The sequence below is a fragment of the Macaca nemestrina genome, chromosome 5 (genome assembly GCF_043159975.1).
Source record: "Macaca nemestrina isolate mMacNem1 chromosome 5, mMacNem.hap1, whole genome shotgun sequence".
NCBI classification, from domain to species: domain Eukaryota; kingdom Metazoa; phylum Chordata; class Mammalia; order Primates; family Cercopithecidae; genus Macaca; species Macaca nemestrina.
In genome coordinates, this window is record NC_092129.1 from 43,436,239 (window position 1) to 43,463,523 (window position 27,285).

The window sequence follows — 27,285 nt, forward strand, 5'->3', positions numbered from 1 at the left end:
TGTCCTCGTAGGTAAACAATCTTAGACATAAAATATGTTTTTTGTTTAGAAGATAATAGTGGTCACTTCTAAGTGTTAGCAATATATTAATACTACACTAATTGATAGAAAAACATATCTACTCCTAAATACATCATGGGTACAATTTAAAGGTTCACATATAACTAAATCCTTGAAGAAGAGGCCCTAGGAAGCCCAGAAGAATAACAAACTTCTGTCCACTTGATAACTCTTGTGTGAACACACAGACCCCTGGGGACATCAAAAGGGCTTTACTTGGGATCCAAAACAAAATAAAGACATTGTCAGAGAGATGCACCCCAAGGCCTCTCCTATTTAAAACAGCCTCTAGATATTTACAACATGGGGGAATAGCTCACGATATCAGCTACACTTTCAAACTTCAGGACACAAATTTCTCTGTTCTTATGAACAGAGAAAGATGCACCCACTTCTGTTTAAAATGCTATTGATTACTATACCTAAATATAGATAGATCCAAACATATAAATATATTGGGCAAAAAAAAGAGAGGAAATGAAGCCATACTCTCTGGGTTATTATTTTTTTCTTCATTATACTTTCTGCACTGTACAACTTTGGAATTTAGGATGAATATACCTTAATTTTATTATCAGAAACATTTTACGGCATACTTTGTAAGACTGAAAACTTGTTGATGTATTTTTATTTACACAAAACTTACATGGTGGGTTATATAATTCAACGATTATGTGTCTGAGTCTATACTCATGAATAATGCTCTTTTTAGTCATTTCTGTAGTAATTCAGCACAAAGCTTTGGTCTTAAACAGGTTAACAACTAGAGAAAAACAACTCCACTGACCATGGCTGCTCTATTCAAATGTCTGTCAGTGTCACTCTGCACTGTGGCAGCACCACCTAGTACACTGCAGTCAGGTAGTTAAAACCAACCCAGTGAAATTAAATACACCAAACAGGCCTCATGACCAATTGCATTTACTTAGCAAATGAAGTCACCATCTCAGAGTAAAACATTCCACACTAAAATTCAAACACAGTTCTAGATATGAACATACTCCAAATTCAGAAAGTAATTCACATTTAGCATGTGGATATCTAGATTAAAAGGCAGAAAATGCCTACTTTTAAATAAACCCAACTACGTTGTTACAGACATTTAACAGAAGCCTCTCCTCCTTTTTCTTTTCCATTTTGTTTGTTTGTTTGTTTGTTTGTTTAAACAGGGTCTCACTCTCATCCAGGCTGGAGTGCAGTGGTGCGATCTTGGCTCACTGCAACCTCTGCTTCCCAGGTTCAAGTGACCCTCCAGCCTCAGCCTCCGAGTGAGCTGGGACCACAGGCGCGAGCCACCACGCCCGGCTAATTTTTGTATTTAATGTAGAGATGAGCTTTCCACCATGTTGCCCAGGCTGGTCCTGAACTCTTGAATCACAGTGATCTGCCCACCTCAGCCTCCCAAATTGTTGGGATGGCAGGCATGAGCCATCACGCCCAGTCCGCTTTACCTTTCTTAATTTAGGAAAGGCTTAATCATCTCTTGGGAAGCTCATAAACTATTCCTAAAAATCAAGCAATAAAAAAAATTAAGGGTTTAACAATTTATTCCAATGCTAATTAATCTTTTTTCCCAAATCAAAAGACTTCCCTAACAACAAAATGTAACTGAGATCTCACAAAAAATAAACCAGCTAAAAGACATACAGAACAATAAGTAAAATACTACTTTGGATTATATATATGAATGAAGAAGAGCAACAGGATAACCCAGAAATTGTGTGTATAAAAAATAGAGGGGAAAATAACATAAATTAATATTTTCATATTTGTATATAGAAACTCTGGAAGCATGTGAACAAACTAGTAAACATGGTTATCTGGAGTGGGCAACTGATGCTGGACAGAAGGAGTGAGACTTTTCACTGCATGGCCTTTATGTATGTGTATTTTTTAACTGTAAATTATTGCCTATTCAATAAATTACATGAAAATTTATGCTGAGGTTACTTGGGCTGCATCATGGTTTTTCCACTGACCTTGGTCCTCATGTAATATAAAGGTAAGGAGCACAGGCTATGGAGTCAGGCTGCCTGGAGCTCTCTGAGGGCCCCCCAACTAGCTAATGAGCACACCTGGAATATCCTGGGAGAAGCAGGCTAGAGCCCTTGCCTGGATGGTGGTACCAGCAGCAAGACCATCAGCTGAGAAACCACCGTGCACCTCAACAGCAGTTCTCAGATGCCAACATAATCAGATATAATTGGATTATGCATAATTCTATTAATTCTATTTCCTTTTTTTTACACATCATGGTCTCTGAGTCCTCAGAACATTTTATCAGATGTGTAATGTTGTCATGAGGAAAGCCCTCATATTTTACCATGTGTTATTGTAAGTTAAATTAACTAGTTACTACATAGCCCTCTGCATATTACTGATAACACCTTTATCAATTTTTCATCATAACGGGGAGTGCAGGGGAAGTAAAGTATAATAAAGGATTTCCCTGCAGGAATAATCTAAAACCATTGTCTATCCTTCCAAAGGATAGCTTTTCTTTTTTTTTTTTTTGAGACAGAGTTTCGATCTTGTCGCCCGGGCTACAGTGCAGTGGCGTGATCTTGGCTCACTGCACCCTCCACCTCCCAGGTTCAAGCAATACTCCTGCCTCAACCTCCTGAGATTACAGGTGCCCACTACCAAGCCCAGTTAATTTTTGTATTTTTAGTAGAGATGGGGTTTCACCATGTTGGCCAGGCTGGTAACACTGCTTTTCTACATGGGTGGAAATGTCTCATGAAACCGATCAGAAGAGTAAGTGAAAATAAAACAGAAAAAAATTTCTACCATACCAAAGAAAAATAAAATTATTCCAGAAGGGTTTATATTTGTTTCTCTGAGTTTAATTTTTAGATAAAATATGCTGTAAACATTTAAAATCATTATTTTATATGTGTAGGAGTGGCACCACCCAGAAACTTACATGCAGGTTTTCTAAGTTTGATGTATTCTCAAAATGCAATTTAAACTGGCGATTTGGAATTCAGAACAGATTTTCTTCTAGAAACAATGTTGTAAATGGTCATTCTATTCCTTATTATTTAATTATATATCTAATCATCCACATGAAACTGTCAAGTACCTCAAGGAAGGACCCTGTGTAATCCTCACCACTTAGCACTAACAGAATAACTCAAATACAGTTCAGGAATGGATAAATGGATGAATGTCCTGCCGCCCTGAATAAACAAGATGCCTCACACACGGCCTAGATGGGTGTTTCCCAAATTCGCCTCATTGTAATCACCTGGGGGTCCTTGCTAGGGAGGCCTGTTCCTGGCCTCACCCAGCTGTGCTGACTCAGAATCTCCAGGAGCGGAGCGGCCTGGGAATGTTTTTCACCAAGCCCCCAGTGACTCCAATGATTCAGAAAGTGTGGGTAACCCGGAGATGAACAGCTGCTGCGCGTTCCAAGACACCCGAGGAAAGCCAAGGTGCAGGCTGAGCCCGTCAAGTTCCGGGTGAAAAAGTGACATTGAGGGCTCAGATAGCCAACCCCAGGCCAAGTGAGGCACAAGCGACAGCTCTCCCATAGCTGGGAAGCGAGGTGGGAGTTGGGCGGCCCTCCAGTTCCCACGGCAGGAGGAAATGGGGGCGAGGGGGCTCTGTGAAAGCAAGCCCGTGTCCATGTCCATAAAAAGTCCCCGGGAATAGGCCTGGCTTCCCCAACCCCAGTGAGGCAGACAGAAAGCAACAGCTCTCCACACACTGCTGTCGGGAACCGCACATACTTTCACATGCCTGTGCAGAACTCTCTGGTTTTCCAACCAGAGGTATTTTTGTGTTTATCTCTGACACCAGCTCTCATGTAGCTGTGGTCAGCTTTCATCTTCCAGGCTTCAGTGGCACAGCCTCCGGCAGACTGGGCCATCTGTGGTGATACAGGGACACAGACACACACACATGCTAACTCAGCCTTCAATGTCACCAAAACAACAGCAGCAAATGTTAAATAAATGTTAGCTATGTGCCAGGCACCGTGCTAAGTAAGTACTTTTGATGCGTGTCTCAAATTTCTTGGCCATCTGCTAGTAGTTTGAGAGGTTTCTAAACAAAGAGAAGGGAAAGGGAAAAGCCCAAAAGCCTTCTTGTTTTTTTCTCAGATATTTGACAGGTTTTCACTGTATCTTCCTGGCCTCATCTGAGTATGGGAAGGTCATAATTTGAAGTTAGATCAGGTAACAGAGAGACAGTGCCACACGCTGTTTGGGCAGACTAATCCTGGAGAGAGCCCTGGCCTGCTTCAAAGCCCAGCTCCACTGCTTACCAGCTGTGAATGCGGGCAAACAAGTTATTTGTGCCTTCACTGTATCCCTGTCACACAGAGATAATAATAATATCCACTTCATAGAGCCATTGTACATATTAAGGTGTTTGGTGTATGGCAAATGTCCAGCATTCGTTGACAGCATCATCAGGCAATAAAAAAATCCCTGCAAAGGGCCAGACACAGTGGCTCATGCCTGTAATCCTAGCACTTTGGGAGGCCAAGGCGAGCAGATCACTTGAGGCCAGCAGTTTCAGACCAGCCTGGCCAACATTGTGAAACCCCATCTCTACTAAAAATACTAAAAATCAGCTGGGCATGGTGGTGCCCACCTGTAGACCCAGCTACTCGGGAGGCTGAGGCAGAATTACTTGAACTCAGGAGGCAGAGGTTGCAGTGAGCCGAGATCGTACCACTGCACTTCAGCACAGGAGACAGAGCCAGGTTCCCTCTCAAAAAAAAAAAAAAAAATTCTTGCAAAGACCGTCTGACATCAGAAAACGGAATTATGCTACTGCCTTGATATTGGTAACAGGAATGACATATTTTGTTTGAATGCCAAAGTCTTTCATAGACACATCATTTGTCCAAAAAAAAGGGGAGGCCTGTGGGCACGGTGACTCACGCCTGTAATACCAGCACTTTGGGAGGCCAAGGCGGGCGGATCACAAGGTCAAGAGTTCGAGACCAGCCTGGCCAACATGGCGAAACCCCACCTCTACTAATAATACAAAATTAGCTGGGCGTGGTGGTGCACACCTGTAATCCCAGCTACTCAGAAGGCTGAGGCAGGAGAATCACTTGAACCCGGAAGGCGGAGGTTGCAGTGAGCCGAGATCGCGCCACTGCACTCCGGCCTGGGCGACAGAGTGAGACTCGTATCAGGAAAAAAAAAAAAAAAATGGGGGTGGGGGGGCGGCTGAAAGCTCCTTTTCTCAGAGAGTTCCTCAGTCAAACACAAAGCTCCAGCTCTTCTACCTTTGCCCAAAGTGCAGCTGAAGTGCGCACTGTGAGAAGTGTATACCACAAATGAAACCGGCATGTGGAACAAGATGGCGGTCAGCACCCTCCTGCTGTATCTGAACTTCAGTTCCTGCATAAGTCATTCATTCCAGGATAGAAACCAATTTGAGGAGAAACAAAATTAAGTAAGTTACTCGGGGCCTAGTTAGGTGCAAGCCATTTTATTTTATACTTAAAACTTGATATTTTTTTTTTCTTTTTACACCTTCACTGCTGGAAAAACTTGGTTTTTTAAAGATAATAAAATGACTGCCAGAGGCAAATACTGCATTATTTTTGTTTCTGAATTGTCTCCCCAAAATATTAAGAAACTCAAATGTTTCTCTTTTGTTAAATTTTTTCCTTTGCTAGTCTAGATTTTAAAATATATACAGCTGAAATGTTAATATTAGGTTTTGCTTTAATATAGCAGGAAACTAGATTACTGCTAGATAAATAATTTCAACCTAAATGTAGGTAGCTTTTTAAGCCAGGTTATTATTTTCCCAATACCCAAAAGTCAATGAGGAGACTGATGTTTTGATTTAAAGGATATACTCTCATAATTCAAAATATAACTCCTCTAGAAATCTGAATATTTGGCAAATGCATTTAAACATAATTCTCTTTCCATAATGACGTTGCACTTTATAAAGCTGAGGAGGAAGCTATGAATGTATTGTAGGCAGAATACACACAAACTAGAAACAAGTACCTGCCTGATCTGCTTGGCAAGTGACTAATCCCTCAACACGTGACAATCCACGCATTCTATGTGAATAAAATATTAGCTAAAAGAGCCCATACAGGCTGGGTGTGCTGGCTCACCCCTACAATCCCAGTATTTTGAGAGGACAAGGCGGGAGGATTGCTTGAGGCCAGAGTTTGAGATAAGCCTAGGCAACACAGTGAGACTCCAATTTCTTAAAATAAATAAACAATTTTTAAATGTAAAAAGAGTCCATATGGTCATGAAGAGTTTATTTCAGACACAAAGTTTTTTGTTTTTTTTTTAATCCCTCATCAAAAGAATCAAAGGGATTATTTATCAAAGTTGTACTTACAAATTCATCTGAACTTGAACTCTGTCTGGGTTCAAAGCCCAGCTCCATTGCTTACCAGCTATCAACGTGGGCAAGCAAATTATTTGTGCCTTAGTTATATCATCTGTCACACAGAAATAATAATAGTATCCACTTCAAATAGTATTATCAAATAGTCAAAATGAAACTCACAGAAGCAGAGAGTACAATGATGGTTACCATGGGCTGTAGGAAGAAGGTATTGAAGAGATATTGGTCAAAAAATACAAAATTTCTGTTAAGAGGAATAAGTTCAAGAGATCTATAATCAACATGGTGACCATAGCTAATAACAATGTATTGCATACTTGTGTTCTTACCACAAAAAAAAAGAGTATGTGAGGTAATGTATATATGTTAATTAGCTTGATTAACCCATGCCACAATATATATCCATATATCTAAATATCATGTTGGTGGGGCACAGTGGCTCACACTTGGAATCCCAGCATTTTGGGAGGCCAAAATGGGCAGATGCTTGAGCCCAGGAGTTTGAAACTAGCTTGGGCAACACAGTAAAACCCTGTCTCTATTAAAAATCGAAAAATTGGCCGGGCGCGGTGGCTCAAGCCTGTAATCCCAGCACTTTGGGAGGCCGAGACGGGTGGATCACGAGGTCAGGAGATCGAGACCATCCTGGCTAATACGGTGAAACCCCGTCTCTACTAAAAAATACAAAAAACTAGCCGGGCGCGGTGGCGGGCGCCTGTAGTCCCAGCTACTCGGGAGGCTGAGGCAGGAGAATGGCGGGAACCCGGGAGGCGGAGCTTGCAGTGAGCTGAGATCCGGCCACTGCACTCCAGCCGGGGTGACAGAGCGAGACTCTGTCTCAAAAAAAAAAAAAAAAAAAAAAAATCGAAAAATTAGCCTGGCGTGGTGGCATGTGCCTGTAGTCCAGGCTACTAGGGAGGCTGAGGTAGGAGGATCACTTGAGCCACTTAACTCCAGCCTGGGCACTCCAGCCTGGGTAACAGCCAGATCCTGTCTTTAAACAAAAAAAAAAAGTTGTTTACCATAAATATATGCAACTTTAATTTTCCTATTTATTTTGTCAAAATAAATAAAAACTTTTTAAATCCCTCAGTAGAATCACAAAATGCCAAAATTGGAAAGGCTAGTAGAAATTATTTTTGTCAAGGTCTCTGTTTACAGATAAGAAAACTAAAGCTTTGAGATGTTGAATAAATTGCTCAAAATCTGTGTTAGAAAATGGCAGAGGTGAAGCCAAGCTCAGGTCTCCCAATTCCTAATCCAATGAGCTTTCTAGACTATTGCAGTGCTCCTCAATTTGCCTGGCCAAAGGACAGCATGGCATTGTTAAACACACTGGAGACTCTGGTTCAACAGGACTTTGGAAGGGTCTGGGAATCTCTAATTTTAACAAAAGTTCCAGGCCGGGCGCGGTGGCTCAAGCCTGTAATCCCAGCACTTTGGGAGGCCGAGGCGGGTGGATCACGAGGTCAGGAGTTCGAGACCATCCTGGCTAACATGGTGAAACCCCGTCTCTACTAAAATTACAAAAAAATTAGCCGGGCGTGGTGGCGTGCGCCTGTAGTCCCAGCTACTTGGGAAGCTGAGGCAGGAGAATGGCGTGAACCCGGGAGGCGGAGCGGAGCTTGCAGTGAGCCGAGATTGTGCCACTGCACTCCAGCCTGGGCGACAGAGCGAGACTCCGTCTCAACAAAAAAAAAAAAAAAAAAAAAAAAAAAACAAAAAAAAAAAAAAAACAAAAGTTCCAAGCAGTTCTTTTTTTTTTTTTTTTTTTTTTTTGAGACGGAGTCTGGCTCTGTCACCCAGGCTGGAGTGCAGTGGCGCGATCTCGGCTCACTGCAAGCTCCGCCTCCCGGGTTTACGCCATTCTCCTGCCTCAGCCTCCCGAGTAGCTGGGACTACAGGCGCCCGCCACCGCGCCCGGCTAGTTTTTTGTATTTTTTAGTAGAGACGGGGTTTCACCGTGTTAGCCAGGATGGTCTCGATCTCCTGACCTCGTGATCCGCCCGTCTCGGCCTCCCAAAGTGCTGGGATTACAGGCTTGAGCCACCGCGCCCGGCCCCAAGCAGTTCTTAAAGTTAGTCAAGTAGAGGAATCACCTGGCCTCCTTAACCTGATGGTGCAATCTGACCACTGAGCTACTGTCAGTTTCTTTTAATAAACTGAGGAACTGGGATTAGAGGGGGGTGGGGCCACACAGCCACCAACATCCTCTCTAGCATGTGGTATGTGTCAATGAAAGCAAATCTTATGCCAAACCTTTATGAGTGGACAGGCACAAAAACAGCCACACAACCTTTTCTTAGAAGTGCAGTCAGTCAGGCACGGTGGCTCACACCAGCGATCCCAGTTCTTTTGGGAGGCCAAGGAGGGAGGATTGCTTGAGCCCAGGAGTTCCAGACCAGCCTGCGCAATGTATGGAAACCTCGTCTCTTTTCTAATTAAAAAAAAAAAAAAAAAAAAAGTGCAGTGAAGTCTCTGACTTTAGAACTCTGACAAGTGCCTTGTATTCTGAGGAAGAAGCAAAGATATGCTGACATCAGGACCAGCCAACCCTCTGGTTAGGTGAGGGGACAGTCTGTTGTGAGGTATGAGAATGCATCTTAACACCTAAAATTACTCCTCAGAAGTATGAGCCTACTGTGTCTGTCAAATTCTCAGGCCTGTTTATGCAAATGTACAGTGTATTTGCAAATGTACAGTGATAAATATGTACGATTATGTATCAATTAAAAAGTAATAAATATGTATAATATAACCTGGCCTTCCCTCCTATCTCACAAGGTTTTTAATTAAGTAATAAATATGAATGATACTTTTTCAATCATAAAAGTCTTAATTATAAAAAGAAAGAAATTATGAACTTCAAAAAGTTCACTGTGCTAAGTAAAAAAAGCCAGGCACATGATTCCATCTGTATGAAATGTCCAGAAAAGTCAAAAGTCAAATCGATACAGGCAGAAAGCAATCAGCAGTTGCCTAGGAATGGGAGGGTTGACAGGAAATGGGGAATGACTACTCATGAGTATGGGGTTTCTTTTCGGGTGACAAAAATGTTCTAAAATTGTGGTCATGGTTGCACAACTCTGTAAATATACTAAAAACCCCTAAATTGTACACTTTTTTTTTTTTTTGACACAGAGTCTTGCTCTGTCTCCCAGGCTGGGGTGCAGTGGTGCCACCTCGGCTCACTGCAATATCCACCTCCTGGGTTCAAGTGATTCTCATGCCTCAGCCTCCCAAGTAGCTGAGATTACAGGCATGTGCCCCTGTGCCCAGCTAATTTTTGTATTCTTAGTAGAGACAGTGTTTCGCCATAGTGGCCAGGCTGGTCTCGAACTCCTGGCCTCAAGTGATCAGCCCACCTTGGCCTCCCAAAGTACTGGAATTACAGGTGTGAGCCACCCCACCCAGCCAAATAGTATGCTTTAAGTGGGTGAATTGTATGGTGTGTAAATTTTATTTCAACAAAACTATTTTTAAAGAGAAAGCAAACCCCATCACACAGAGCTTAAAAATAAAAACAGGGGCCAGGCGCAGTGGCTCACACCTGTAATCTCAGCACTTTGGGAGTCCGAGGCGGGTGGATCATGAGGTCAGGAGTTCAAGACCAGCCTGGTCAAGATGGTGAAACCCCGTCTCTACTAAACATACAAAAATCAGCAGGGCGTGGTGGTGGGCATCTGTAATCCCAGCTACTCGGGAGGCTGAGGCAGGGAATTGCTTGAACCCGGGAGGCAGAGGTTGCAGCAAGCTGAGATCACACCACTGCACTCCATCCCAGGCGACAGAGTAAGGCTCCGTCTCAAAAAAATTAAAATTAAAATTAAAAAACAGGACTATTAGATCGAGTGTCTATTGATTTCTGCTTAGCAAAGTCTATTTTGATGTTTACAGAGCCAAGAAGTAACTACTCACATTGCTGGCTATCGTCACTATTTTCCATGAGAACTTACTGTGTCAGCAAAATTAATGAAGTCCAACTTTTACAGACAGGAGCAGAGATTGGTGGTTAAGCATTAAAGGTTAAAGGCAGAAATAGTTTACATTTTTATTTTTGTAAAGTAATTGTCTGGATCACTTACACTGGTAGCAGTATTGTATTTTTCGTAGGGACGGGGTTTCGACATATTGGCCAGGCTAGTCTTGAGCTCCTGGCCTCAACAGATCCACCTGCCTCAAAAGATCCGTCCTCCTTCCTCAGGTTTTCACAGTTATTCTTCCTGACAGTAAGCACTAAGTCACTAAGTATTCATTCAATTCAAACATCTATTGAGTTATTACATCCAGGCATTGTTTTAAGCTCTACAAAAACAAAGACTTGGCCATCCTGGACCTCAAAGGTCCCTGCTGTCTGGCAGACCAGTGCAGAAGTCCGCTTGGTAAATATGATCGAGGTGAACCAATGCCATAGGAACATTCCCTCAACCTGGGGGTGTCTGGGAAAGAAAGTAGGAGTCTTCAATGAACATTCTCCCCAAGGCATGACAAAAAATTATTTTGGATAACTTTCTACCCATGAGATTTTGAGGAATGGCAAACTTGATGAAATACTTCTGAGGACCATTGAGGCCAGCAGGGCCAGCCCACAGGACTAAAATACTGTCTCTGTATCACAAAGAGTGTCTATACCTCTTTTTAAATTGTTCCACTGACATTCTCACATCCTTTCTTATGGTAGAGAGCTATTATTGGTCACTGAAATACGCTGTCCCCAACTGCTAAAGGCTTCTGGTAAACTGCTGGATTCTGTTAATTGCTCCTAGGGAGACTCATTAAAAGGTTTATCTGACAAGAAGGGTGGAATTAACGGTCACAGTTATCCTTAGGACTGTTTAAGGAATGTATCTAAACTTTGCTCCCCATTTCCACACTTTTTTTTTGAGATAGTCTCGCTAATTTTTGTATTTTTAGTAGAGACGGGGTTTCGCCATGTTGGCCAGGCTGATCTTGAACTCCTAGCCTCAAGTGATCCACCTACCTCGGTCTCCCAAAGTGCTGGGATTACAGGCATGAGCCACTGTGCCTGGCCCCACACTCTTCTAAAGGGAAGGAACACAGGCAGTGGGACTACAGGCGAGACAATGAGAAGGTATGGGCTTCAGGCCCGGATGTGTCATTAACCCACAGCCTAACCTGGGGTGAATTAACTGCAATGCTCTTGGACTGGATTTCCTCTCTGGGTAAGAGTTCACGAAATGGATGGCCTTTATGGTCAATTCCAAGTCTAAAAGTCTAGCCATCCATACTAATGGAGTATGTTATTCTGGAGACCTGCCTAAAATGGTACCAAACGACTTCAAACTGTAGTTTTTACATAGGAACAAGGTTTGAGGCATTGTTTTAAAAGAATTCTAACAGATGGTAATGCATTTCACTGCTTTTTAGCATATAAAAAAGCAAAGTGTGTGAAGGTGAAAGAAACCACAAAAATTAATGCCTTTATAGTCAGCTTTCTTCTCTACGTGTACATTTATACTCAGGCATAATTATATTCAATAAAAAGCCTTCTTGCATGATTACTTAAAAAAAACAAACAAACAAACAAAAAATGGGGCCGGGCATGGTAGCTCACGACTGTAATCCCAGCACTTTGGGAAGTCGAGGCAGGTGGATCACCTGAGGTTGAGAGTTAAAGACCGGCCTGACAAACATGGTGAAACCCCATCTCTACCAAAAATACAAAAATTACCCGGGCATGGTGGCAGGTGCCTGTAATCCCAGGTACTCTAGAGGCTGAGGCAGGAGAATCACTTGAATCCAGGAGGCGGAGGGTGCCCAGAGCTGAGATGGCACCACTGCACTCCAATCTGGACCACAGATATGAAATCACAACCATTTAAGATTCAAACAAACTTGTGAAAAGTTTTGAAAAGAGTTATTTCAGTCACTGTAATTAGAACAACCTTAGTTAATATGGAGAATTTGGGGGATTTCTGGCTATGGACAATAGCCTATTGGGGCATATGTACTAAAGAATAGAGAAAAGTGATACATTTAAGTATAAAACCAAACTACTAAAGGAAGGAGTTCTTGACCTTCAGGGAGTTTCCTCTTGTTTTTTAATTCCCACAATAGATCAATTCACCTATCAATCAGATCTCGCTCATCACATTCCTTGTCAAGGGTGAAATTCTGGTTCTCCCACGCGCCTACACCCTACACAGAAAACGCTAGAAGCAACTCCTGATTGCCGTGTAGACCATGACATCCTACTAGGACAGTATATCCTACCATATGCATGAAGTCATTACTCACATTATGTAGATATATTCTGATTATGTCAACAACTTTATGAGATCATTTTGATTCTTCCCCATAGATTTTTTTTTTTCCTTGGAGGGGGAGGCTCTCCCAGGTTGGGAACTGTCCACAATTCATATGAATGTGTTGACAGCACAATCAAAGAGATGAACACAAAAATGTAAAACTGCCACATGATAATTATACAACTTGGAGAAAGATGTATTATAGCAAGCAATCTCACTGAAATTAAGTAATTGAAAATTTTGAACTCTTAGGCTGTAAGGTAGTTAAAATATAGCTAAGTTTTTCTAGCTAGCTGGAAAACGAGCTATTCGAGATTGCATATGAAGTGATTCTAGGAGAAAAAGCTATTTCATCCAGAGCTGCTGAAATCTAGGCGTGTGTTACACCAACACCTCCCCTCCCACCCAGCAACCCATCAACCATCTCCAATTTACTCTTTACACTTAGGATTATGACCAAGTTCACGTACTTAAAAGGGAGAAACCACAGAGACATCACACTGAAAGTTTCTCTGCTTTGGTCCAGCAGGAAATTCCAGTTGCTTCATTCACCGGAGCCAGTTAAGCTGCTGAAATGAAATGGATGATCGGAGAGATCACTATGTCAGGACACAGACTTGACTTTCAGAGTTGGAGGAAGCCAGACAAAGATGAATGGGATTCAGAGCCTGAACTCAAGGTCAAGGTCTTCTGAATCACAAACAGCCGATGGGTCTGGGAGAAGAAAGAAAATTCAGCGCCAAATGGGAAAACCCTTAAAGTCTGCATAGTTCTGCTAGTAGGTAAGAACACAGGTAGGAGGCGGGAAGAGAGGGGGCAAGCAGCCCCAACGCTCGCCGACATCCCCAGGGTTTTACAAACGGATCGTCCTGAAGTCTCCAAAACTGTAACTACTATAAGCCCAAATGTATATTCTCCCCTAGCTTTTCCAACAGGCTACCTGCCTGTGACCCTTTTCCCACGGCCTTGGCTCCTCCTCTGTCTACAGCGCCGGTCTCCTCTCAGCCTCCCACACAGACAGACAGAGACAGACACAGACAGAAGTAGCGGACAGGGGGACTGGGCCAGCCCAATTCCCACCCTCCGCGCCCACTCCCTCGAGGCAGCCAAGACCCTCCAGGAGTCCGAGTCACAGAGCGCTCTGCGCCCCTGCCACCTGCCCAGCCTCCCGCTGGGGTCCGGCGGTCCCCACTCGAGACCCCGACATCGCGGGGCTCCGCGGCCCCCGCGCCGACCCCGGGCCGCCAGGGGGCGGGCGGGAGCAGCTCTCCGGGTGCCTCCCGACCGGTTCCCCTCCCCCGGCCCGCCGGCCACTCACGGATTTTCACTCGGCGGGGGTCCAGGCGCACAGCGGCGGCGTGCAGGGCGTCGAGGCGGCGGTGCAGCGCGGCGGTGCGGTGGCCCAGCGCGGCCGCCTGGCCCTCGAGCTCGCCGAAGATGTCCCCGGCGCAGCGCGACAGGTCGGCCAGCTGCGCCAGCAGGCAGCCCAGGGTATGCGAGCTGACCTGCTCCAGCGAGCGGAAGAGAGGCGCGCCCGCAGCCCCGGCCCCCGCCGCCACGGGCCGGCGCAGCCGCGCGGGCTCCAGGGTCCTCTGGTGGAAGGGCATGGCGGGGGCGGGCCGGCGGCGCGGGATCCTTCAGTCCGCCCCCCGTCGGCGCGGGGCGCGAGCCTGCATCCAACACAAAGGAAGTCCCAGGCAGCGGCGGGGCGCCGAGGGAAGCCTGGCGGCCCCTGCCCGCAAGGGAGAGGCCGGGCGAGCAGGAAGGACGGACGGACGGACGGACGGGCGCGCGGGCGGGCGGGCACCCGGGCGGCGCGGGACAGGGTTTGGGTCCGAGCCGCGGCTGCCTGGCGCCCGGCGGCGTTCCTCCACCCGCAGGGCTTCCCGGGCCGCGCGGCTAGAGGAAGTTCCAGGGGCAGCGCCGGGCGGCGGCGGCCGCGGCGGCGAGGGGAGCCGCGAGTCCCGCTGAAGTTTGCAGGCGGGCAGGAAAGCGCTGGCTGCTCCTTCCCTCCCTCCGGATTGGAGAGGGAGGAGGAAGCGAGGGAAGTGCCGCCGACACCGGGCGAGAGGGAGGGGAGGCGAAAGAAAGGAAAGGGGGAGGAGAAAAGGGCCGGCCCGGGAACCACCTGCGGCTCCCGCGGCCGCCGCGCCCAGCGCCCGCAGCCAGTGGCGGCCCCGGCGCCTCAGCGCACCCTGCCGGGGCGGGCGCGGGCGCACAGTCCCCAGACGCCCACGTCGCCGCCCCAACTCCCCTTGGCAGCCCCCGGGCGGTGGGGCAGAGCCCTCGCCCGCCCCCCGGGCCGGGGTGGAGCGCAGTGCGGGCGCCGCGGAGGCGGAGGCGCCAGGACGGCCGCGGCCAACTCTGCTCGCGCTGCTCACCTGCGCCCCTGCCCACAGCGCTTCGCAGTCTGGAGCGCTCCGCCCCGCGGGGAACGCCCCGGGCCCCTCGGGGTCTCCCGGTCTCTCCCACTTCCCTTCTGGAAGGTGGCCAACGCTTCTGGGCCGCCCGGGTGGACCTCAAAGAGAACGTCTTTAAATGTCCTGTGGCCAGGGGTTCTGTAACCGACTAGGAATCAGCGTCCGAATCGGAACAACTTCTCTAGACCTCTTTTCAGGGGGCGTCCAGTGAGTTTTTTCCAGCAAGGTGACTCCCCCTGTGACTGCCTGCTACTACAGCTGGAAAGGTCCAATCTGAAATGTGACTAATCTGGGTTTCTTCACCAAGCATGTGAGTTAGGGGTGGAGAACTAGAACCTAGAACCCTGAATTCGGAGCCTGGAAGATAGGTAAGCTACATGCTATTGAGATCGTGGTCATGGGACACCCGCTAACACAAACCTTCTGGTAGGAAGTATTTGAGAAGACTGGGTCCAGTATCCCCAAGCTAAAATCCCACTAGCCCATCGCTGTGTTTGCTCAGAAAAGGAATCTGGGTTCTTTGGTTTCTGCTTTCCAGTTGACCCTGCTTGCTCCTCTGTTTCATGGCATTTTGGGAGTCAGTCTCCCAGAGCAGCGCTGATTGTAATGAGAAGCGCGTTCCCTCACTGGGGCACAGGAGCAGTGGGAGACAAATGGGCCTGGGAAAGAGCTCCTCCAGATAAAACTTAGTAGACAGATACGGGTTGTGGTGTTGTTGTTTTGGTCTTTATCCTGTTGTACAGCGCCTCATTTTTTACAATGTGGGCCAGTAACAGTTTCATATCACCTACTCGGACCACCTTCGGGGTTGTTATGAGGCTCAAAGGAACTGCTGCTGTCTGTGAAAAAAAACATGCTTTGCAATTTATGAAACACTGGATAAACATCAGGAACCGTATAAAAGCGTGCTGCTTCCTCAAGAAATACTAGTTGAGTGCCTGTGTGTTGGACACTGGCTAGAGGTAAGGTAATGTGCAAAGCAGGCTCTGTCCCTGTCATCATGGGACTCCCATATAGTGGACCATGCATAACATTTTTAAATTATATATAATATGGCCGGGCACGGTGGTTCATGCCTGTAATCCCAGCACGTTGGGAGGCTGAGGAGGACGGATCGCCTGACGTCAGGAGTTTGAGACCAGCCTGGCCTAGTCTCAAACATGGTGAAACCTAGTCTCCACTAAAAATACAAAAATTAGCCAGGCGTAGTGGTGGGGGCCTGTAATCCCAGCTACTCTGGAGGCTGAGGCAGGAGAATCACTTGAACCTGGGAGGCGCAGGTTGCAGTGAGCTGAGATTGTGCCATTGCACTCCAGCCTGGGCGACAGAGCCAGACTCTGTCTGGAAAAAAAAAAATTATATACAATAATTTGCCTATTTAAAGTGTATGACTCAGTGCTTTTTAGTATATTTACAATGTTGTGCAAACATCACCATGATCACTTTTACAACATTTTAATCACACTGGTCTCAAAAAAACAATTCTCTTTAGTACTCAGTTCCCTCCCTCCCAAACCATCACTAGCCGATTGCAACCACTCATGTGTCTATGGATTTGCCCATTCTAGAGGTTTCATATCAATGAAATCATACAATGTGTGATTGTTTGTGACTGACTTCTTTCACTTAGTGTAATGTTTTCAGAGTTTATCCGTGGAGTAGCATGGATCAGTTTTGATTCTTTTTTTAAGGCTGCATAATATCCCATTGTTTGGATATGCCACATTTTGTTTATCCATTCATCAGTTAATGGACATTTGGGTGTCTACTTTTTGGCTATTATGATTAATGCTACTGTGAACATGTGTGTACAAGTTTTTGTGTGGATGTGTGTTTTCATTTCTCTTGGATACATACCGAGGAGTGGAATTGATGAGTCATGGTGCCAATCTGTTTTCCAAAGTGACTGCACCATTTTACCTCCCAACCAGCAATGTATGAGGGTTCCAGTTTCTTCACATCCTCAGTAACACTAATTTTAATGTATTTTTTATTACAGCCATTTTAGTGGGTATAATATCTCATTGTGGATTTGATTTGCATTTTCCTGATAGCTAGTGATAATGAGCATCTTTTCATGATTTTATCAGCTACCTGTTTATCTTTGAAAAAAGATAACATTGTAGAAATGTCTGTTCAGATTCTTGGCCATTATTAAATCAAATTTTTGTCCATTTCTTATCAAGATGTAATAGTTCCTTGAATATTCTAGATACAAGTCCCTTAGGTGTAACATTTACTTCCTAATTGCTTTAACAGTCTATTGTGGGTTTTTTGTTTTTTGTTTTGGGACATAGTCTCGCTCTGTCACCCAGGCTGGAGTACAATGGGGCGATCTCGGCTCACTTCAACCTCCGCCTCCTGAGTTCAAGCGATTCTCCTGCCTCAGCCTCCCATGTAGCTGGGATTACAGGTGCCTGCCACCACACCCAGCTAATTTTGTATTTTTAATAGAGATGGAGTTTCACCATGTTGGCCAGGCTCATCTTGAACTCCTGACCTCAGGTGATCCACCGGCCTCAGCTTCCCAAAGTGCTGGGATTACAGGCATGAGCCATAGCACCCAGCCCAGCATTGTCCTTTAGTTTATTCCATCTTCTGTTTCCTTAAGACTTTCCGGCCGGGCGCGGTGGCTCAAGCCTGTAATCCCAGCACTTTGGGAGACCGAGACCATCCTGGCTAACATGGTGAAACCCCGTCTCTACTAAAAAATACAAAAAACTAGCCGGGCGAGGTGGCGGGCGCCTGTAGTCCCAGCTACTGGGGAGGCTGAGGCAGGAGAATGGCGGGAACCCGGGAGGCGGAGCTTGCAGTGAGCTGAGATCCGGCCACTGCACTCCAGCCTGGGCGGCAGAGCGAGACTCCATCTCAAAAAAAAAAAAAAAAAAAAAAGACTTTCCCATTGGTTTGAAAAGAATTATGATTTAGCCACATAAACTAATAAAAAGAGGGCAAGCATGTTTTTGTAAATTTGTCATCCTGGGGCAATATCAATAGAATTTTTTTTGATAAAATGATTTCACTACTCCAGAAGCAGAATGTAAATTCTATATATAACCCAACACATGGAATTAACAGGACTCATGGGTGTGTCCATAAAAGCAACTGAATTTTTAGTCTTCTGCTATCCCTTTAATAATCTATTCCATGAGGATAGTTCTTCCTCTTCCACAGAATGAAACTCAAGCAGTCCCGTAACTTGTTTATTCTCTCAGGTAATAGAAAATCCTGTTACTTTAAGAGAAAAACCCTGCTCTTAATTCAGTAATTAAAATGTTGTCCCCTTCCCCACCAGGGGCCCCCTGTGGGCAGAAGTGTGGACAAGGAGCTTTGTTCCTCCCCCATGTCACCCTCCCATGGCCCAGTTGCTAGCCATGGTAAGGGGAAAGAGGGGTGGAGGCCGCAGGAAGGCATGTAGTGAACTGGACCTCTGGTGGAAAGGCATCACCCACGCTGGGCTTGGTGGGTATTTGAAAGTGACTCTTCCGTGAACACTGTTGTGAGCCCTCACTGGGAATGTTTGGCCATGCTTCCTGACACTGGCAATGAATTTTCTCTAGCTGCTTATTCTACCCCAGCCTTGGTTTTCCTTCTGTCCCCTCCACACAGACTCTCAGCATCAGGGTCCTGTCAACCCTTCAGTGAGACTTTTTCAGAAGAATCCCTTTTAAAATGACCTCAAGCTGACCTTCCTGCTGAGGATTCCACATATGGTATCTGAGACTCACACAGTGTGGTTGGAAGATAGCACAGTGACCTCCCAGGCACGGCCCTCTGCCAACCCTCCACTGGCTGCCCTAGGATGCTGGCCTTCCTCCGATGGGAGTCAGGCCCAGTCTGCTGTTGGCCAGGAGCAGCCAGCAAGCTCCTTGGGAGGCCTGGAGAAGCCCTTCTCACTCAGCTTGGTGTTCGATGCCAGTGCCCCCGCCCATTGTGGGGTGAGAGTGGGACTCTCAGCACAGCCCTGTCCAAATAAATTCTCAAAAGCCCTCCTCCATTTGCAGTCACTTGAGTCTTTTGTAGCCTGTGTGATTGAGCATCTAAGCAGTCCTCAGCTATTTACTTTGAAATTTCGTAAGTGATTTTGGTAGCTGTCATTTCTTGATGCATCAGTCACAACTTCCCTTCTAACATCCCATTAAGTAACATCTAAAACAGAACAAAAACATTGTGCCAACTTCTTCCAAGAAGAATTTAATGTCACTTCCTAAGTTAAGCAGTTGGGCCCTGTCCCATGACTGTTCATCTCTGCTCAATAGTCATCAGGATCTGAGAAAGCAGAAAGGAGCCCTGGGGGCCTAAGCTGTGTGTTTGTGTGTGTGTGTGTGTGTGATTATGAGGAACATTCTCCATTCTGTTTTTCATTAATATCTAAAGGGAAATTCTATTAAATCAATTCCAAGACCAAAAATCGTGGACATTTGCGTGCTTTTTAAAGACTCTAAAAACAAGTGGAATGTATAAACTATATTCTTTCCCAACTTTTTGATATATTGTACAATTGTTCCTGAATTGAAAGTCTAATGATTAATACATTTTTTTGTATTATCTTACCTGCTAGGGAAAAAAAAATTGCCATGATGCGAAAAAGATGCAACAGGCACTGTGGGGTATAGCGTGTAACAGTCTTCTGTCCATGAAATACTGTGGTTTATATGCAGGACTAGCCATTTATATGCAGGATTAGCCCAGTGGTAGAAACCTCAGTCCAGCCAGTCTGGAGACTAGTAAACAAAAAAGAGACTTTTCTGCTTCTAACAGACATAGGCAAGTGGTAATTTCTCACCAAATTAAAAATAACACTGGTCTTTGATTAGCTAGAGAGATTGTCTTAAAATGCTTATCTGACTGTGTCCCCCTCCCCCAGCTCAAAAATCCGTAAAGCTTTTCCATTACTTTTTGAATTAACAAAAATGAGGTCCACAAAACCCAGAGAGTGTTGTCCCTACCTTTCTCTCAAGCTGATTCCCTGTCTCCCTCGTCCTGTACTGCCCCCGCCCGCCTTGTGATCTGGGCCATATGGATTCAATGCCTCCTCCATTCTCCCTTCTCTCTCTCCTTTGTTAAGTTAGCTTTTCAGATTTTGGTTCAAATGTCACTTCCTTGACCAAACTTGCCCTCCCCTCCCAGGCCAGATCAAGTCTCTCTATTCTAGACTACTAAACTTTTTGAACATTTAAGTGTTTCTATTTATATATTTATATAATTTTTTATTATCTATATTAGGGCCCTGAAAAGAAACAGATCAACTCAGAAGATTCAATTAAGAGAACTTAATGAAGAAACAAAAACCAGAGGTGCTGAGGCACTCAGGAACTAGCAAGAGCAGGAAACCTTTACAACTCCTTGGTTCAAAGGGTTGGAAGGGAGCATCACCTCGATTCCCCACCCCAGGGATGGAGCACTCATCTACTAGCAGTTGGAAGTGCGGGGGCCAATAGGTCTCAACCAGATTCCTCTCTGGGACCTGTTCTTGCCTAACGGGAACTTCCTCACCCGAAAGCATATCCCCTTTCCCTGGGGCAGCCTCATGCAATGACTGGTCTATGCAGAGGTATGAAGATCCAGTTCACGTGCCCCAAATTGGGACAACTAACTGCAGGGCCATCCTAGCCCACTCTGCCCAATCCTGATCCTCTCACTTGCCCACCCCAAGTGGTCATCCCATGAACACTCCCAAGCTAACCTCCCAAGGGCACAGTATCAGGGACTGCTTTGCACAGAACCTACCTGGAGAAAGGGCCAAGGTGAAGAAAGTGTCACCCAAGCCTTGTAAGGGCTTCCACTTTGGGCAAGCAGTGAATAGGGAAGACAGATCTCTGCCTCTCCCACTTCTCTGTCTCCTGCCTGGATCTTCTATTGGTGGAAGCCATTGGGTAATGTAACCCACAGGGATCAGCCTTCTGGGGTAAAACACAGCAGAAGATAGATAATAGTGGGGAGAAGAGGGCAGAGACAAAATTTCCCCTTAGTAATCTGCCAGTACATACAGTAGCAAAAGAAGCCCCAAGTAACTAAGAGTCTTAGCTTCCAATTTAATAGAACTATGACTATTGATGTAGTTTGGATGTGTGTCCCTGCCCAAATCCCTTGTTGACACGTAATCCCTACTGTTGGAGGTTGGACTTGGTGGGAAGTGATTGGATCATGAGGGCAGATATCTCATGAATAGTTTAGTATCATTCCTGTGGTACTATCCTGGCAACAGTGAGTGAATTCTCACAAGATCTGGTTATTTAAACGTGTGTGGCACCTTGTGCCCTAACTCTTGCTCCTGCTCTGGCCTTGTGATGTGCCTGCTGCTCCCTTCACCTTCCACCACGATTGTAAGCTTCCTGAGGCCTCCCCAGGAGCTGAGCCCAGTATCAGGCTTATTACACAACTTGCAGAACCAAGAGCCAGTTAAAACTCTTTCTTTATAAATTATCTAGTCTCAGGTATTTATAGCCACATGAGAGCATCTTAACACAGCTATGTTCTCTAGTAGAAGGCTCATTCCTTCTTTGTTAACAAGGACTTCCAATCAAAAGCCAGCTGGCAAGGGAACCTGAGGAATGCTGCATCAATCAGCCTTTTCAGACATGAAAGTATGGAGGAAGAGGAGGAAGACAGCATGTATTAGTTTGGTGCAAACGTAATTGCAGTTTTTGCATTATTTAAATTTGCCATTTGATATTGGAATACATTCTTAAATGTGGTTATGTTATACATCATTTTAATGCACATTTCACACTTTGTGTGTTTTTTTTTTTTGCTAATGACATTACTTGCTGTTTATTTTATATTTATTTTAGACTATGGAAATGATAATTAGACAAAAAGCAAATTCGAGCAATTTTCTTATTTGAGAAAGCAACAGAGACAACTCGCAACATCAGTAATGCATTTGGCCCAGGAACTGCTAACAATCATTCAGTGCAGTCATGGTTCAAAACATTTTGCAAAGCAGATGAGAGCCTTGAAGATAAGGAGCATAGTGGCCAGCCATCAGAAGTTGACAGTGACCAATTGAGAACAATCATCCAAGCTGAACCTCTTACAACTTGCAAAGAATTCAACGTCGGCCATTCTACAGGCATTTGGCATTTGAAGCAAATTGGAAAGGTGAAAAAGCTCGGTAAGTGGGTGCCTCATGACCTGAGCAAAAATTTTTAAAAATCATCATTTTGAAGTGTGATCTTCTCCTATTGTATGCACAATGAACCATTTCTTCATCAGATTGTGACGTGCAATGAAAAGTGGATTTTACAGAAAATGGTGGCAACCAGCTCAGTGGCTGGACTGAGAAACAGCTCCAAAGCACTTTGCAAAGCCAAACTTGCACCAAAAAAGGTCATGGTCACTGTTTGGTGGTCTGCTGCTGGTCTGATCCACTACAGCTTTCTGAATCCTGGCGAAACCATTACAGCTGAGAAGCATGTTCAGCAGATCGATGAGATGCACAAAAACCTGCAGCACCTGCAGTCGGCATTGGTCAACAGAAGCGGCCCAGTTCTTCTCCACAACAACGCTCAACTGCACATCACACAACCAACGCTTCAAAAGTCAAACGAACTGGGCTACAAAGTTTTGCCTCATTCACCATATTCACCTGACCCTTCGCCAGCCGACTACCACTTCAAGCATCTTGACAACTTTTTGTGGTGAAAATGCTTCCGCAAGGAGCAGGATACAGAAAATGCTTTCCAAGAGTTCATAGAATCCCGAAGCACAGGTTGTTTTGTTTGTTTGTTCTGTGACGGAGTCTCACTCTGTCGTCAGGCTGGAGTGCAGTGGTGCAACCTTGGCCCACTGCAACCTCCACCTTCTGGGTTCAAGCGATTCTCCTGCCTCAGCCTCCCAAGTAGCTAGGACTACAGACACGTGCCACCACACCCAGCTAATTTTTTGTATTTTTAGTAGAGATGAGGTTTCACCATGTTGGACAGGGTGGTCTTGATCTCTTGACCTTGTGATCCACCCGCTTCAGCCTCCCAAAGTGCTGGGATTGCAGGCGTGAGCCACCGCGCCTGGCCCCAAAGCACAGATTGTTATGCTATAGGAATAAACAAACTTATTTCTTGTTGGCAAAAAATGTGTTGATTGTAATGGTTTCTATTTTGATTAATAAAGATGTGTTTGAGCCTAGTAATAAATTATTTAAAATTCACGGTCTAAAACCGCAATCACTTTTGCACCAACCTAACAGGAAATAACCAGCACCCTACTGTGCTATTGTATTAGTCCATTCTCATGCTGCTATGAAGAAATACCCAAGACTGGGTGATTTATAAAGGAAAGGGCTGTGAGACTGACCCTACACCAATTCGTTAGCTTGTCTGGGCCTCCATTTCCTCATGATGAAAAGCATAAAGTTTTCTCCTCTACCTATACATTAATTTCTGTTTTGCTTTTTTTTTTCTTTTAGCTGTCAGAAGCATGGGCATCCTACCTATACATTTAGCTGTGCTCATACATTCATCATTACTTCCTTCCTCCATCCTAAAGCAGAATGCAATTCTATCCAAGATGTTCTTGGCACCTGGGCTTAGGAGTCCATCTGTTCCTGCACCCTCCACAACCTTTCACCAAGTATTACCCTCTGTTTTTGCATCTTCACCTTTTCTTTCTCCGTTTGCCACTCAATATTTAAAATACACTCAAGCCTTTCTCATTGAAAGATTAAAACCCTTCTCTTCATTTTGGTTTCCTGAGTAGCTAGCCACAACCCTTTCTCCCTCTGCTTCATGGTCAAGCTTCTAGATTACCCTGCATTGAAAGTTTTCAGGTGCACAACCATCCACTGCCATCTGCTTTCTCACCCATCCTTGCTTTGAAATGGTTCTGCTGCTGTCTCTGGCACCTTCCTGCTTGCTTTGGTCCTTGGATGTCAGCTTCATTCCCACTTTCTTGAAACTTTGTTCCCAGGTGTCTGCCATGTTCTTCTTATTACCCACTCTATATCACACTTTCTAAGCTTTTGGGACTGAAGGCTATGAACACATTCTCCAAAAATGTGGCCTTTATTTTTTCTGTACCTCTAAAGTCAACACATTGATGAACCTCAGTTCATCCAGACAACCTGAGCAACTGAGACATGCCTATGACTTAATGGCCAAAAATCTCTAACTTCAAGCAAGGTTCATATCTCAGTTCTTACCACCTACCAGCTGTGTGGGCTTGGGAAAAGTAGTTTACCACTCATATTTCAGTTCATCTGTGAAATGGAGATTGTAATGAGATAACCCTGACATGGTTGCCAGGGTCTCATGAGTTATAACATGTAAAGTGCTTAGATATCACTTGTTACATAATTGTTATATCACTAGATACCTTCCTCTTCCCCTTTCTTTCCCCCTTCCCTCTTACCCCTTCTCTCTCTGTCTCTTTCTCTCTGTCCCCAAGTCAATATATTCAACTAATAAAGTACATTTCAACATGAACCTCCAACATATATGTCCAAAATTGAGCTCTATCTACTCCACTACCCTTCCTTCTGCATTTCTTATACATGAACTGATCCTCACAGCATGCCAGAGTCCTCCATGCAGAAGGACAGCCTACATCCTTGGGATAGAGTTATTCAATTGGTTACAAATCAGCCACCCAAATTATATTCCTCCATCTCATCTATAAAAGTATTGGGAGTCTATTAACCTTATTGAAATCATGTTGCCATTCTTCTACAAGTTACCATCTCAAAAAGAAACTAAGGTTCTATGATCCAAAGAGAGAAAATAGCCATAGGAAATGAAATGCAGACTGGACGCGGTGGCTCATGCCTGTAATTCCAACACTTTGAGAGGCCAAAGCCAAAGTGGAAGGATCACCTGAGCTCAGGAGTTCAAGACCAACCTGAGCAACACGGTGAAACCCCATTTCTGCAAAAAATACAAAACATCAGCTGGGTGTGGTGGCACACGCCTGTGGTCCCAGCTACCCAAGAGGCTGAGGTGGGAGGATCACCTGAGCCCAGGAGGAGGTCAAGGCTGCAGTGAGCCAAGGTAGTGCCACTGCACTCCAGCCTGGATGACAGAGTGAGACCCTCTCTTAAAAAAAATAAATAAAATGCAGCAAATAAATATCCTTTAAAATCTCAACGAGAGCAATTAGAAACAAATTTTCTATAGTTATTCAAGTATAATACATAATATTTATAAAGAACATGGACAAAAAGAAAAGAAAACCTGAATCAGAACTAGGGCAGAAGCATTTCTCTTAGCCAATTTTACCAACACCATATTGAGAAGGAATCAGAAGTACCAGAATTATAGTAGGTGTTCTTTTTAGTTTGTCATTTTCGTATGTATGCTTGGGTGAGCTATTTAGGAAACTGTATCTAGTTATGGATGACTCCCTGAAGAGCTGCTTTCACCCAGTAGCCTTTTGAAAACTCAGCTGGCCTTTGTCAACTGACAATACAAGAAACAGTTTATAAATCTATTATTTTGTTTGCTATGAATATTTACTTGAGAAATTCCTTTTAAAAGCAATAATAGGAATAGCATTGCTTCCTGGAAGAAACAATTTTTTTTCTCTCTCATGATTAATCAAAGTTTTAAACTAACCCTAGTTCTCTTATCACTGGTTTTGGTGACAAATTTGGTTTCTGAGTCAAATTCATTGTATTTTAGTGTCTGGGCAGGCCCTCCTGGATGGGATGTTTGTGTTCAATTTGCCCAGTACCCAATACCCCGACCATCATGATTACTAACCTACTATTCTATTTTCCATCACCACACTCTTTAAAATTTTTGTTTACTTTTTTACAAGTGTGTCTGGTGAGTGCCTCAGATCCTTGATGAAGAAGGTGAAGTGTGCATTACATTTAGTTTATTGGTGAATCAATTATTTAATATGGGTACCATTATTCCCAATTAACCCCCATATTGTTTTTAATGTTCTAAGGTTGCAAACATTGTTTATGCATTATCAACAGGAGGCAGCTGAACTAATTAAGCCCACTTGACGAATGCAGTGACCACCCTACTGCCCAGACTGTACAGATCAGGCAAGTCCCTGATTGATGCCTGACCATCTTATCCAAACAGTAAGCCTCTCTCTTCCAGAGTCCATACTCCAAAGATACTTTGAGAAGATGATAGGGGAGGCAGATGTATTAGTTCTCTAGAAGGACGGGACTAATAGGATAGATGTATACATGAAAGGGAGTTTATTAAGGAGTATTGACTCACACGATCACAAAGAGAAGTCCCACAATAGGCCATGTGCAAGCTGAGGAGCAGGGAAGCCACTCTGAGTCCCAAAACCTCAAAAGTAGGGAAGCCAACAGTGCAGTCTTGAGTCAGTGGCTAAAGGCCTGAAAGCCCCTGGCAAACCAGTGGTGTAAGTCCAAGAGTCCAAAAGCTGAAGAACTTGGAGTCTGATATTCGAGGGCAGGAAGCATCCAGCATGGGAGAAAAATGAAAGCCAGAAGACTCAGGCTGTCTGTTCTTTCCATTCCTGCTTTTATGGTGGCAGCTGATTAGATGGTGTTCACCCAGATTGAGGGTGGGTCGGCCTGTCCCAGTCTACTGATTCAAATGTTAATCTCCTTTGACAACACCCTCACAGACCCACCCAGGAACAATACTTTGCATCCTTTAATCCAATCAAGTTGACACTCAGTATTAACCATCACACCAGACAAATTTATTATTCCGCAAATTCATGTTATCTTTATTTTCCAGTTTCTCTTGAGAGTCCTCATTCTGTACCTCTCCTCCATTCCTCTTTTGGCCATTTAATTATTTCATTCTTTATCCTCAGAAAGAAGTGAGGAAAACGTGGCCAAATACTAGACTGTTAAAATTGTGTACCTGAGACAAGAAAAAAATTAAAGACCAGTGCTCTGTAGTAAAAGCAGAAAATTAAGGGAATTATTGTTTTGATTTGTGACGTTCTGAAAAAAAAAGTTTCTTCTAGAATTATCTATAGAGACTGTTTGTATTTCCTACCTACAGTAATTATCTAAATTGTCCACTTCTTACCGACCATGGAGATCTAAGCAAGGCATGAAAAATGGCTTTTTCTCAGTTTTGGAGAAGTGATTCTAACAAGTTTAGACTCCTTGCTTTACTATTTTCTTTCTTCATTTTCAACCACCAATTAAATCTAATATTTGTATGTAATTTTCTTGGAGAAAGTATGCAAACACAAGCAAGATACAATTTTCTTACTTATTAAGTCTCCAGGAGAAAATTTTATACTGA

At 44.5% G+C, this 27,285-nt stretch overlaps 2 protein-coding genes across 3 annotated transcripts in view; one reads left to right on the top strand and one right to left on the bottom strand.

The window, feature by feature from the left end:
• Positions 1–14,605, bottom strand: part of LOC105465711 (NHS like 1) — a 273,877-nt gene extending 259,272 nt beyond the window's left edge. For both annotated transcript variants that reach the window (XM_011714290.3, XM_071096518.1), the window contains exon 1: positions 13,993–14,605. In XM_011714290.3, coding sequence (XP_011712592.2) covers positions 13,993–14,281 — 289 coding nt within the window. In that variant the 5' untranslated portion in view covers positions 14,282–14,605. The remainder of the gene's footprint in view (positions 1–13,992) is intronic.
• Positions 14,280–23,229, top strand: LOC105465792 (collagen alpha-1(I) chain). The gene is made up of 4 exons (XM_071096114.1): positions 14,280–14,423; positions 14,578–18,556; positions 20,321–20,648; positions 21,889–23,229. The coding sequence occupies exons 1-2, from the start codon at positions 14,280–14,282 to the stop codon at positions 15,244–15,246; spliced, it is 813 nt and encodes a 270-aa protein (XP_070952215.1). The 3' UTR covers positions 15,247–18,556; positions 20,321–20,648; positions 21,889–23,229.
• The last annotated feature ends 4,056 nt before the right edge of the window (positions 23,230–27,285 follow it).

Bases quoted from the DNA above. Each gene is read 5' to 3' on its own strand.
- LOC105465792 (XM_071096114.1), top strand. From the start codon at position 14,280: ATGGCGGGGGCGGGCCGGCGGCGCGGGATCCTTCAGTCCGCCCCCCGT. The intron at 14,424-14,577 runs GCCGGGCGAGCA...CCGCGCGGCTAG, and splicing joins CCCCTGCCCGCAAGGGAGAG to AGGAAGTTCCAGGGGCAGCG.